General features: G+C 35.7%; 1 protein-coding gene across 1 annotated transcript; it reads right to left on the bottom strand.

The window, feature by feature from the left end:
* Positions 1-729: 729 nt before the first annotated feature.
* On the bottom strand, positions 730-7,226 carry LOC118041076 (long chain acyl-CoA synthetase 9, chloroplastic). The gene is made up of 12 exons (XM_035048198.2): positions 7,002-7,226; positions 6,169-6,640; positions 5,840-5,920; positions 5,366-5,635; positions 4,621-4,752; positions 4,325-4,498; positions 3,955-4,184; positions 3,228-3,345; positions 2,578-2,709; positions 2,335-2,469; positions 2,059-2,265; positions 730-1,062 (listed from the first exon to the last, which is right to left on the bottom strand). Exons 2-12 carry the CDS (start codon positions 6,613-6,615, stop codon positions 898-900), a joined length of 2,091 nt encoding a protein of 696 aa, XP_034904089.1. The 5' UTR covers positions 6,616-6,640; positions 7,002-7,226; the 3' UTR covers positions 730-897.
* Positions 7,227-13,805: the final 6,579 nt, after the last annotated feature.

The following is a 13,805-nucleotide window of genomic DNA, read 5'->3' on the forward strand; positions in this document are numbered from 1 at the left end:
CTATATTTTTAAAAATTTTTGTATAGATGAACTTTTGAAAAAAAAAAATTATTTTCAAATAATATTTCTAATATGTAAGCTCTATATTTTTTTTATTCAATCAATTTAATGTGTATATCTATTTTTATTATCGTAAATTAAAAAAATTATTTTAATTAAAAAATTTAGCAAACACAACCATGTAAATATCATATCTTACAAAATTAAATATTTTTATTTATACACATCTCTTAATTTTTTTAATTTTTACTTTTAATCATTGTTATAATTTTTTATGGTTTTTTTTTTTTTTTTTACTTAGTAACACACATGATTGCATGTATAAAGTTTTTTATTTTCGCTTAAAATTTTTTTAAATACAAAAACATGTTAAAAAAAATCTATATAATTTTTTTGTTGAGAAAAAAAAAAATCTAACACATGGTAAAAGGCAGGTTAAATATCTAGCTTTTGTCCTATAATCCGTGCTGCCCTTCAGGATTTTTCTCTACTCTTTTCCTTTCCGGCATATCCTTGGAGACAACATCTTATAAGGTTTTTAATAATTTATGTAAATTTTAGGCAGCATAGCATTGTATTCAGTCTTCGGTCAGCTGTTTAAAAATCAAGCAAGACAGTGGTTCAGTTTTGGTGAAAGAAATAGGGAGCAGCAACCCGCTCAAATTGAGTATCCTCATGGAGCTCAATCATTTGAGACTCTAAGCTCACCGCTTTTGTCTTTACCAAAAAGAAATAAAGGTAAATATATAAGAAAATCAAGAAAGAGAATTTATTACAGGATACATGTTTGAAAAAATGAAACAGAGCGGAAATGAGAGAGCGTAAGATCTTACAACTAGTCAGTAACTCGTCAAAAATTGTGCACGATCACTAAATAAAAACCGGATTTTTAACTCACTATTCATATAACTTCGAGAGTTCTTCGGAGAAAGCCTTCCTGATGACCTCTCTCTTGAGCTTGAGAGCTGCAGTGACTAAGCCAGTTTCAGGAGTCCATGGATCAGAAAGCAATTTGATCTTTGCTGGGATCTCGAACTTCTCCAATCGTGCTGCCTTTGCTGCCTGCAAATTGCAACGATGATTAAAAAAAAAGGAAAAAAATTGGCATGCAGTCCACAGCAGCTGGACCCTTTTTGCTAAGCTGTTCAGAAAAATAAAAAAGTTATATAACTAAACGACTGTTGCAGTAGCTTCTTCGATCTCAGTTATTTTTATTTGTTTGTTTTTAGTTTAGTAATTTTATTTTTTTCCTATCAAGTACTATTAAGATTTCCTAGTTTTCCTATTTAAAAGAATAATTTTCTCTTATTTTATTTTTATATATATATATATAAGGAGCTATAATAGCATTTTAGTGAGATTTTAATGAATAAAAATTGAATATTTTTTGTTTATTTATATTTTGTTTTCCAGCTGCGTCTACAAGGGTGCTCCTCTTTTGTTGCTCATACAGGGGTGTTGTGGTAAAATCCTGAGCTAGCAGGCAAGACCAAGTGCTCCACCAGGCATATATTAAGACAAGATTCATAAGAGCAATTTCAATGCACGTCTTGAAACTCCCACATCAGGTAACAATGATCATGCACAACAATCTAGACGATACAACCATCTAAGACCAGTTTATCTGAAAGAATAGAGACTACAATTTTCTATCTCGTGCAAAAGTTCTTATAAACGAAAAGCATGATCTGGAGTGCTTTATGAGCAAGGCAGATGTTGGTGGGATACCCAATTTTGGCAACACCCAAAAAGGATGAAACTAAAATACTGGACAGAATTTTTATTCCTGACCATTTTATGCCTCGTAGATTCAAATAAAGGCTCTACAAATGTCTCATCTCCGGACGCTTGCTTGTAGCATTTCATGAGTGTATTTTTATATCCACTTGCTTTATTATCTGAATCGGAGAATTCAAGAGTGTTGCATAAATGTTGCTTTCCAAAATTTTCAGAGTAATTTGTGCCATAATTATTGAAATGGGTGGAGACACAAGCTAAACATTCACTGGCACCCTTTCCTAATCTGGAAATTAAAACAGTATGATAAAAAAGGCATACCTTCACAAGTGATGCCTGCACTTCTTTTATTGCTTCTTCTTTCTCGCACAACTCTGCAAAACTAGTAAATGCAATTCCCCTCTTTGAAGCCCATTCTTCTAGAACAGGTTGTGCAACCACAATAAGGGCTACACAGTAACTATGAAATGGATCCGCATGCAGCATCATATTGTCAACATAGGGGCTCACAATGAGAGCAGCCTCAACCTGCAAGGAAAACATTAATCCCGGCAAAAATGTGATGGAAATTAGCATTTTATGATAATATATTGATACCTTTCCCAAGGATACATATTCCCCATGTTGAAGCTTGACTATGTCCTTTCTACGGTCAATTATTTCAAGGCAACCATCAGCATGAAACTTTCCAATATCGCCTGTATAAAACCACCTCATTCCTCTCTCATCAACCTTTTCAAAACAAAAAACTGGCACCGTTAAGCTTATGTTCGCTTTTTTTCTTCCGTCATATAGTTAGTTCTCTACGATAAATACTGGTATGAAACTTTGATTTGTTACCTTGTACACCTCTTTTGATTTTGCTTCATTTTTAAAGTATCCCAAAGTAACATTTGGACCACCAATAACTATTTCCCCACGAGGCATTGGTGAATCGCTAATTAAATACCCACCTTCAGGCCAATCTATTAACTGAAAAAGAACAAGTTACATGATTAAAATTTACTTCATTGATTCACTAACTTAAAAAAAGGAGATGAGATGATCAAATCAAAACCTTAAGAAAAAATGGGGGGGAAAAACCATGCAGACAACAATGGATTACTGACAACGCTTCATGCAAACAAGAAGGGATATTTATCCATTAATTGACAAGAGCATTTGATATAAAAATATATTGCAGTTATGAAAACCAGGATTTCAGAACTGTTGGAAATCATCATAGCATATCAGCCAACAACGAAAACCCAAGATCAAAAGCAAAAATCCACTTATTTCTTGAGCTAGCCCCAGATGGCTAAAATCTCTGAGGATATGAGAATACAGGTGGCATACCCACAAAACCCTTGCTAAAAAGCACCCCCATCTCATGTGCTGAGGCTCATGACAAATATTTCCTACTAAGCAGATCATTGTTCATGACTTCGAAATTTCTGAACAGAACTGCGTGAGCTTTCAAAATCAACCATTAATTTTTAATCATAGCTTACCTTAATATATGAGCAAGGGACTGGATTACCAACTCGACCAACAGATGTATCGTCAAACTCAGAAAATGTCCCACCAGCACAAGTCTCAGTGAGACCATAGCCTTGGCCTATTGGAGCCCTGTATGAATCCGTTGACTGTTGCTCAGTAGCAGAAAAATGGAAAACACAAAACCAAAATTTAAAGCGTGGACTTGGTAAAAAAAAAAAAAAAAAGATAGCCCTGATAATGTGGTTGATCATTCATGTTTGTAGCAATAATCATACTGAAAGATGAGGATGGATTCATCTGATGATGGATCTACTAGCTAAAACATTTTTGCATTAACTTAAGAAGGCATGTTAGTATCTCGTGAACTACCATCAAAATTGAGTCTTAATGAAAATAGATAAGTTCTCTTTTCTAACTGGAAGCCCATCTTTTATATTGAAGTCTTCAAAGAAAATTGAAATAAATGACTTGGGGGCTCAAAATCCAAGCTGCCACGTTGCATGAATTTGGAAAAGAAAAATGCAACTCCATGAGGGGTCATAACCATGATGCGAAGCAGTAAATATTTTCTGATGCTTTGCTGGATAATATTATAGCTCTTTGTGAATGTTATTGAAATAAACAATGATCAGGGATAGAAATATAATTTTTCAAACATTAGCATGATTATATATGAACTCCAGTTCCATAGTTAAAATAGATCATTGATACACAAAAATTTGTTAAGGCCATACTAACCCAAGGCAAATGTTGATAAATCTTTGAGTATCACCAGAAAGAGGAGCACCTCCAGAAAGCAAAAAGCGGATGCGACCTCCCAAAATTGCCCGAACCTTTCTAAACACCAGGAAGTTCCACAGAAGCATTTCTAAGCCCCTAGCTCCAAACCAACTACCATTAATTGCAGATATTCGACGAGCATATGCAAAATCAAATAGTTTCTTGGCAATGCCACCCTTTTCATCAACCTGAAATGTCAAATATGTTTTAATAACCAAACTTGTTTTCAGACAAGATGTCATTCAAAAGCATGCACGCAGTGTCTGTGCGTGCAAGCGCGCGAACGCACTAGAGAGAGAGAGATGAGAACTTGTCAAAATTCCCTGACCTTCTTCCGCACACCTTCTCGAACACGATCAAGAATTGCTGGAACAGCTGCCATCACAGTTGGCCTTAAGACAGTTGCATCCCCTTTAGTTCCCCTTTTGATCTTGTTTGATGTATCGGTGAGAGTCAACGGGCTTCCATATCCTATAGCACTTCCAACACCTGCAACTACATTCTGTAACATAAACAATGAAGTGAAGCATGTATACAGTTGTGTGTATGAAATTACATGGGGATATGAGAAGCCATGTGGCTACTCTGGTTATGTAAATCACCAACTGAATAAAAGCCCAATACCTCTGCCGCGATTTCAAGGATATGAGCCAATGGCAGGTAAGCCAGATAAACATCATTGCCTTCAAGGCCAGGAACAATTGTCCTGACAGAAGAAACTACAGCTAGGACATTACCATGTGTCATCATCACACCCTGTATAGAATGAACATAATAGAAGTAAATAACTAATTGCTAAATTCTGATATGGGGTCATATAATTATTGAAAACACCAAGAATATAGATGTGGATCGGTAATACTGACTAAAAACCCTAAAACACTGTAAAAATACAAATAAATCTATTATATGGAAGAGCTTCTAAGTGCCGTCTTTAACATAAATTATCGTATCATGCCAACAACGCATGTCAAGAAACGTAAGTACCAGCATGGGCTTAGGAACACCTAGGGAACAAATTTCCTCATCTGATGCATAAAATTGATAGATCATTGCCAGTCCACTACTTTACACACAAGTCAAACATCTGGAATGTGTGCTTTAATGGAGCCTTTAAGCTTTAAGTTGGCTCCAACATCTCATTGATGTAAACAGCCAAGGAATAAAGTAGTTTCGAGAGGAGGTTAGGAGGATGCTTAGACCCTTGGTAAATAAGGATTCCTCACATAATCAATTCAAACATCACATACAGGTCCAAGTTACTCCTTAACAACCAACCAATGAGAAACCAACTAAGATGCGATACAATGAAGTTGAACAAGATAAAGAGGAAGTGGAAGACGCATATCATATAACAGATGCTCCCGACCTTAGGCAGCCCAGTACTCCCACTTGTGTACATTATAACTGCAATATCTGCCGCTAGAGGTAAAACAGCATCAACTGGATTTTCTCGTCCAAGTTTCTCCACGTCAGCCATTGAGACAACTCTCCAGCGACCACTTTGCGCCATCAATGATGCACTTGATGGAATATCATCATCCATACATATCACGCGTTTCACTGTGTCAAGCTGACCACTTACTTCTACAAGTTTTTTCAGTTCTTTGTTCCCACAAATCACAGTTGTAACTTCTGTCTGAAAAGAAGAAAACTCAAAATTACAACTGAGCAATATGCAGTAAAAGGACAGGGAAAAAAAATTATACCAGCACGCTAACTGCAATCAGTCATTCAATTTCCCACCAATAACATGTTCGAAGAAATAGGATTACAGAAATGTGTCGGGGCAAATGCCAATCTGGCAAATTGGAGCGTTAACTAGAGAGAGAAGGGGGGTAACCTCATTTAATGAATAGCAAAGTGCCTCCTCTCCCAAAGATGCGTAGATGGTAACCACAGAAATGTTGCGCCTAAAAGAACCCTGATACAAGATAAACCCATCAGCTACTCAGGATATTATGTGACGTGTAGGCTGGATTTAAGCCCACTGAAAGTAATACACCTGAAATATCATTTGACAACTACATAGATGAATGTGAATGCCAAAGACTTCTGCAAGGAAATATACTTCACAAAACACAAGCTCGCTCACAGCACTTTTCATATAAAATGCCTCGAAAAAGAAATCGTATCAAGTAAAAAACACAATATTCACAAAAGAAAGAGCACCTGTAAGGCCATAAACCACTCTGCTCTTGTATCAGCAAATATCGCAACACGTTCCTCGCTTCTATGCCCAAGGTGAGCTAACCCAGAAGCAAAATTGCACACCTTTTCAAACACTTCCCCGTAGGTCAGCCACTCATACTCTCCCAAATGAAGCTTCTCAAAAGACCTTCCATCGGCAGATACTTGAGTGTCCTTTGAGATTAATGTCCTCGTCCCAAGCAAGTATTTATCTGCATGTTTCTTGCACGCCAGCTCAAAAAGTTGAGCAAGAGTAAAGACACCTTCCCATGCAGTTTCCAAGGGGATTGGAAAGCGAGAGTTGCGAATGGCATATCCTGGCTCCCCACCAACATCAACAGGCACCCCACGTTTCTTTGTATTCTTGGAATTCTGATAGAGAAGAGTGGCTAGAAGAGGAACTAGGACACCTACTATGTATGGACTCATCTTTCAATTCAAATCTTTCTAAATCCTGAAAACAAACAAGACATCACTTTTCTTATTTATCTTAGTTATTACCTAATAGCCACCAGAGACATCACCATCGCCATCAGTTCATGATAATCCCATTAATCTATTTCCAGTGAAACTAAAAAAAGTAGTAATTAATAGTAGCAGCAGCTCGACAAATTGAGATAGAAGGAGAAAAACAAAGGAATTCTCCGTCATTACAAAGACTTGTCTTTGATTATAACAACATGGGCGGAGATGCATGAAATGACAGAAGATGATACGAATGATATCAACATAGATATCTATATACGAATAAACAAGTGCTATTAAAGACAGTATAGAAAAAATCTGATGACGTTGTACAGTGAGAATGTTATTACCGGGCGGGGCTGGCTTCGTTGAATACTGTGTCTGTGGAAATGGAAAAGCAAGATTTTAACAATGGCAAGAGGATTTGCAATTTAAAGAGAGGGAGGATCGAAACGGAAGCGTTTTACAAAAGTCAACTTTGTAGGTAGGAGAAGTTTTCTTAAAAGAAAGAAGGCTCGGGCGGAAAGATCGAGGTTATAGACTATAGAGGTTGGAGTTTCAGGAGCACTGCGGAGCTACTCGAACTTCCGTCTTTATCTCGTCTTTGTTTTTGTTTTCTAGTGTTGTTCCTTTCTCCCTTTTCTTTTTCTTTTTAAGCCCTACTTATTTCTTCATGGAAAGTTATTTTCTTTTCAAACTTTCGATGATGGTTTATTTTTAGAAAAGTTAAAAAAAAAAATCAAAACATTATAAAAAAATAAAAAAAATGTTTTATTGTTTAATAATTATATCATTTTTTTCATTTTTTACAATTTAATTTAATTCAATTCAATTTTTATTTTTTATTGTTATTTATTTTTGTATTATTATTTTTAATTAAAAATTTTAATTTACCAATTTTGATTTTATTACTATTTATTTTATTTATAAAATTAATTTTTTTAATTTTAATTTTATTTAATTTTTTTACCTGTCAAAATTGATTTTTATTCTTTTTATTACTATTTATTTTATTTAAATTAATTTATAAAATTAAATTTTTTTTTCAATTTCATCCTCCTCAACTTTTATTATTTATTAAATTTAATTTTTTAAAAAATATATTAATAAATTATTTTTCATCTTATTTTTTATAATATTAAGAAATAATTTACTTTTAAAAAATTTATTTTCTAAGAAAATTATTTTAAAAATTTATTTTCTAGAAGAAGAAAAAAATTATTTTTTTTTTCCTTTTTTTTTTCCTTTTGTTATATGATACCATACCCGGTATCAACTCAGAACACAATTGGCTGCTTATGGGCCATACATTTGGCTATTTCAGTTTGGTGATCGGCTGTTTTGAGTTTGGTGAGATCAGAACCGTGCAAAACGGGTGATGAAGAGTGGAGAATCATGGATGTGGTGCGTGTGGCCCATATAATATCACCCACCCCCTAGTTTGCCATGCCTTCCTAAATCCAACTCTTCCTCTTTCACACCTGCAAGATTAGTTACCATTTAGGCCTTAATTAAGTAGAGCTCAAACTAGCACTGAGGGCCTTGGCTTGGCGGTGCCTCTCGCTGCTCCTGAGTTCGAGTTCTCATGTGCACGTCTGTCATCCCCGCGATATCTTATATACTCATTGGGTTTGCAGGGTGTTTAGATGGTCGTAAGATTAGTCGTTGTGCGCACAAGCTGGCCCGAACATCTATATAAATCAAAAAAAAAAATAGAACTCAAACTAGCCAGAGATAAATTTGTTTCAAGGATAGGAAATATCTTTAAATGTAAATTAATTTTATTGATTTTGGAATGTTTAGGATTATAATTATGGTTATTTTTTAAAATTTATTTTACTGAAAAATATATTCAAGAAAGGGGCAATTTTTTTCCGCTCGAGAAAAGAATTCTTTTCACTCCAGGTTATGTTGCAACTTTAATTTGACGACGAGAACACACGTGAGACAACTTATTAATGTTTGCCATGGACCACTGAATCAACAGAAACTTCGGTGCAACCACTTCTTTATTACCTTCCCAAAGGCAACATTGTTTTTCCCCTTGGCAGATTCTACAGAGCCTTCTCCGTGCATTTCAAATTTACTGCCTCAGAAAAACTAAAATTAAATGTTTTTGAAAAATATCCCGATAACCTGAAAAATATCTCAGAAAATCCAGTAATATCATATACCGATTACCGAATCATTCGGTGACCAGTACACGAGACAAAATAGCATGTCGGTAAGTGTGGCTTGGGGCTTCTGTCCCAACAAAACAGTGCCTTCCTCTTCGACGCCACCTGGATGCGCATTTCAAATGCATGTTGATACTTGATGCATGTTGTATCAATGGTAAATTAGGAAAAGCAAACAGTAAATACTTCTATAAAATCATGCTTCATATCGCCTACTTGTATCCTTGAAAACAAAATAATTTAGGAATAGCAACACTATTGCAGGAACTGCTAGATTTTTTATGATGACAAGAAGCCCTGGTCCATTTACAGTGGTCTGAAAATATTAAATTAAATTGCTAAATAATTTTCAGGGCCAGGAATTCAACTCTCAAATGGTGGAGAAAAACAGGAAAGTAAAATCACCTGGTCCCATTCTGTTCGTTGCTGTTGTTCTTTCAATTTCTACTCAGCTACCTGTGTTAATAATAACAATAAGCAATATAGTGGTAAGAGTTTAGAATTAAAAGATTTGTTTTATTTGTGATTTTAAGTTCGAGTCCTGTAATTACTAATATAATAGCAATTAAAAGCTTATATGGTTGTTAATTTTAGAACTTATTAGATTAGTTAAGATACGCGTAAACTGATTTGGACATCTATGTTAATTCAAAATAAATTAATAAGCAATAACCATAAAATAAAAGGAATACGAGTAAAAAAATAAATTAGGCAAAAAGCCGAATATTTTCTTTAATGGATCCATTGTTGGGTTGCAAGGGCTAAACAAGAAAAATATCAGAAATGGAAATTTAGATTATTTACCATAATAATGAGTCTTTAGGTTTCACACACTAATGTTCATCATCATCGCTTCCACAAATGTTATCATTAAATTGTCGATGATATTGCCAACAATGTTATAATGGTTTAAAACACATCCCAGTGCACTAATGATGAATTAAACACTCTATTCAATAAACTCAGTTCATATTAACCAAAAGAAAGCATACAGTGTGTTCATGTATTCTCTTTGCTTTAACTTTCAGAGGTAAAATCATTTACTAGAAAGGAAAACTGAATGCCACAAGAAAAATAACTAAATATTAAAATTCTATGTTGAAAAAACATTACCAATACCATGGGATGGAAATTTGACTGCTGGATGACCTCTAGCAAGTTGGGTTCATCTCTCAATGCAATTAGCAGGGCGCAAGTAACAGACGGTGATATATACTTCTATATAACTCCCTCTATCCTATGAAACAAAACAATTGTAAAGATAAAATATAAGAGCCAGCACATCCTTGTCAGATTATCAAGCAAAACAGACTACGCAAGAAAATCAAATAATTAACGCAAAACCAAGATGGTAAAAAATGAAACAATTGGGAAAGTAGATGTTTATATAATCCATTCCATATAAACTAAAAAGGAATAAAAAGTGCATAAACAAAGAGTTCAAGCGTAGCTCAAGAATGCCAGTAGTTGCATGACAATTGGTATCTCTTTAATCCAGAATTAGTCGCCTTTCTTTTCTTCTTTTTTTTCTTTTTATTAATGTAAGTGTTCAGGTTAGCTTGCATGTATTTTAAATAATCACACGAGTTCTAAAATTAACAATCATATAAGCTTTCAGTAATCATGAGATTTATAAGATTCAAACTTTCTACCCTCACCTTTCTTGAATTCTTTATCAATAGCATCCCTGTAGTTCCCTTGTGCATAATAAGCTAATCAAAGGGGAGTGTAGGCTTTACTGTAACCCGGGTCGATTTCGAAAGATTTAAGACAATCTCTAATTGCTTCAGTATGTTGGTGAACCTGAGTGTAAGCAGCTGCCCTGACGTGCATGGATCATGTTAATCGATTGAAAACCTTTAGTGTCTGTGAATCTATACATGCCACCACTATAAAAACGCCCAGTCATAGCAGCAAAAATTTTTGCACAGAGTGCATACTTTAGTCCTCAAACATAGATGCAAGCACAAGACAAACTTCTATGTGAGAGATTCAGATATTGTGAGCTTTATTCAAAGGATTAATACTGGACCTGTTAAAGTAGCAAACAGTATTATTTTCACAAAGTGAAACGGCGCACGATACAACTCTATTGAATCAGAGTATAGTTTGCACTGCCTGGCCCCCTTTATACAGTTGCTAAGCACCTTATTATCAACTGCTAAAAATTGCAGAAACAAATAAACATTCAAAGGGTGTATTTTTGGTAGCACAGCCACAGTTTTTCTTAGACTGGTTTGCATCAGAGATATTGAGAAAGCATTGCAAGATATTCGCCACTTCATGGAGGGAGAACGCTCATGTGCACCTTGTGACTTTGATGCCTCAGCTAGGCTGCTGCGGTCGTATGACTGGCATCTATTTTTTTCCATTTCCTGATATAACACATAATAAACAATCAAAGAATGCAATAAATCAGACACAGAAACAAGAATTAGATAGCAAATTTGAAAATCTACGTAGGTGAACCACGTACAATTAGAGTGCTAGTAAATTTTCAAATCTACTTTGATGAACCACAAACAGTTAAGAGTGCTAGTAAGAAACGTAGAGATTACATTTAAAGCATCATGAAACAACCGTGTCGCTCTATCAAGTAGGGCAGGGTCATGGTTCCCATCAGGAGTTGTTCTAAAAAAATGCATTTTCTCAAGCGCAGCAAAGAATTGCCCAAATAGCTCATCTCTAGATAACCCTTCCATGCAAGCAACATTCAAAATCAATCAACAAGCCTTCCAATTAAACCCTAGAAGAGCAGGGCATAGAAATAAAGGAGTATTACACACACCATCACCATCATTAGTATTAGTATTAGCATAAGATGAAGAAGGAGCATCCACTGGAGTCGTGCCACAGCTAGAATCCGATTTGTGTTTTTGCTGGTCCAGTGAAGAAAGTTTAACATTTTGATTAAAAATTAATTATAATTTCAGAGAAAAGGGCTCATTTGTTAACCCCATTGATTTTTTAAGGACTCAATTGAGATTTACTATATATTTGGAAGGCTAATTGGAGGGCTATCCAAAAACACTAGAAACATGGACTATACTAAAAAAAAAAAAAGCCTGAACGCAAACTGAAACAAAGGCCGAACGAAATATTTATCTCACAACAGAATTAAAATTGCTCGTGCTTGATAGGTGGTTGTCTTCTTCATGTCCACTTGCTTATTTAGTGCCTTCTATGGATGTTGGTGACAGGAGTCTATTGGTAGCTGACATTATCTCTGATGCTGTCTCATGGGATTTATCCTTTCTCCGCGCACCTTTGCCTGTGGATGTTGGAGATTCTTTGCTTGCTATTCCTCTTGCTAAAGTCTTCTCTATAGAGGATACATTAGCTTGGGAACACTGGATGATATACAACTAAGGCTGGTTTTGACTTTCTTACGCGACTTCCTTATCCTGTCGAAACAAACTATCGTTGGAGGATATCATGGAAAATAGATATCCCCAAAAGCACGCTTTTTTCTCCGGCATCTAGAATGGCAGCGGTTACCAACCAACGTTTTGCGTTTTCAAAGAGGTACGGCAACTTCTCCGATATTCAGCCGATGTGGAAGTGAACAGGAGGCATAGCTGCATGTTTTGCGTGGTTGTATGTGGGCTAAGGCGATTTGGCAGCAACTCCTTGTGTTTCGCTCTCAACACCACTTCTTTTACTTTACCTGGTTGGATCGGTTACACGATCATTTCTTTGATCGTCATGTGCAGTGAGAGAATCGCCGTTTGTTTGTGACAGCATGCTGGATTATTTGGTGTGCGGGGAATCAAGAGGTAGTTCAGGGGTCCATATTGTCAATTTCTCGACAGCTCCATCAAATTAATTCTCTTGTTAAGGATTGTGTGTTAGCCTCTGGTGGTTTGGATGATAAAATTCTATCGTGTCCTGTTTGCTGGGTGTCTTAGGTAGCTTCTCCAAGTGGTTCAGTGAAATTTAACACTTGTGGTAGCTTCCGTTGCCCTTCATCTCACACTGGTATTGCTGGCATTCTCCGAGATGAAGTTGTAGATGGCTGCTGGAATTTTCAAGTTATATAGGCATACAATTATCATGGTGGTTGAGCTGGAAGCTATTACACAAGGCCTTCTTCTTGCTTGGGATTTTGGCTATCGGCAAGTTGTGATGGAATCAGATTCGCTTGAGGCAGTCCATGCGATTCCCATTGGTGTTCTGCGGTCTCATCCCTCCCTCTATATCATTTCTGATATTTACCATCCTTTTCTCAGAAATTGGTCTGTTTCTTTCGAGCAAACTTTGAGAGAGGTTAATCGCGGGGCGGATTTCTTGGCAAAGTTGGGGTCTTCTGGTGATATGTGTCTTTCAAGGTTCTTCCAGTTCCTCCTCAAGGCTTAACTGATATTCTCCATAATGATGCTCCAAGTTTAGTTCTTCTGGGACGTTAGTTTCTGTTTTGATTTAAACTGTCCTCTATACCAGAAGAAGGAAAAAATAGAATTGCTCGTGCGCATTTGGTACAAAAAATTGCACATATATATCTAGTTTCGAGGTACTCTTGAGTGCTAGTTCAGCGGAGAGGACGGCTGAAGAAATAAATATCCTCAATTATCATTTCGGTTTGTCGCCAGCAATGCCAAGGAGACCGATTTCTACAAATAACATCACTGTAATTAGTGCTAAAAAAAGTATTAGCGTTCCATGAATTTAAAACCTTCCTCACGAAGCATTTTTAAAAATTCAAGTGCCCCTAGCTTTACTACTTTCACCCATCACCCCCATCGAGTCCATTGCCAAAAACACAAATCAGAGAAACTGTTGAAAGGGAAATTAAATTGATGTTCTGTATGAACAGAGGAGTAATATTGATGATAATTTATTTGAAAATAGTCATCAATGACTCGTGTAAAAGCACTTACGACCCATTGGACATGATTTACAATAAATGACTTTCAAATTGAATGAATTTTTTTTAAAAAAAAAATATCTCTCAGAGTTAAATTAGATGTTTGATAAAAA

Source organism: Populus alba, chromosome 14 (genome assembly GCF_005239225.2).
Source record: "Populus alba chromosome 14, ASM523922v2, whole genome shotgun sequence".
Taxonomy (NCBI): Eukaryota; Viridiplantae; Streptophyta; class Magnoliopsida; order Malpighiales; family Salicaceae; genus Populus; species Populus alba.

What these genes read in the sequence shown, in the direction of transcription:
- LOC118041076 (XM_035048198.2), bottom strand. Translation starts at nt 6,615, where the DNA reads ATGAGTCCATACATAGTAGGTGTCCTAGTTCCTCTTCTAGCCACTCTT. An exon ending in TTTGCTATTCATTAAATGAG is followed by an intron (nt 5,636 to 5,839) that starts GTTACCCCCCTT and finishes TCTTCTTTTCAG; the next exon opens with ACAGAAGTTACAACTGTGAT. An exon ending in TTTATCAACATTTGCCTTGG is followed by an intron (nt 3,346 to 3,954) that starts GTTAGTATGGCC and finishes GGATTCATACAG; the next exon opens with GGCTCCAATAGGCCAAGGCT.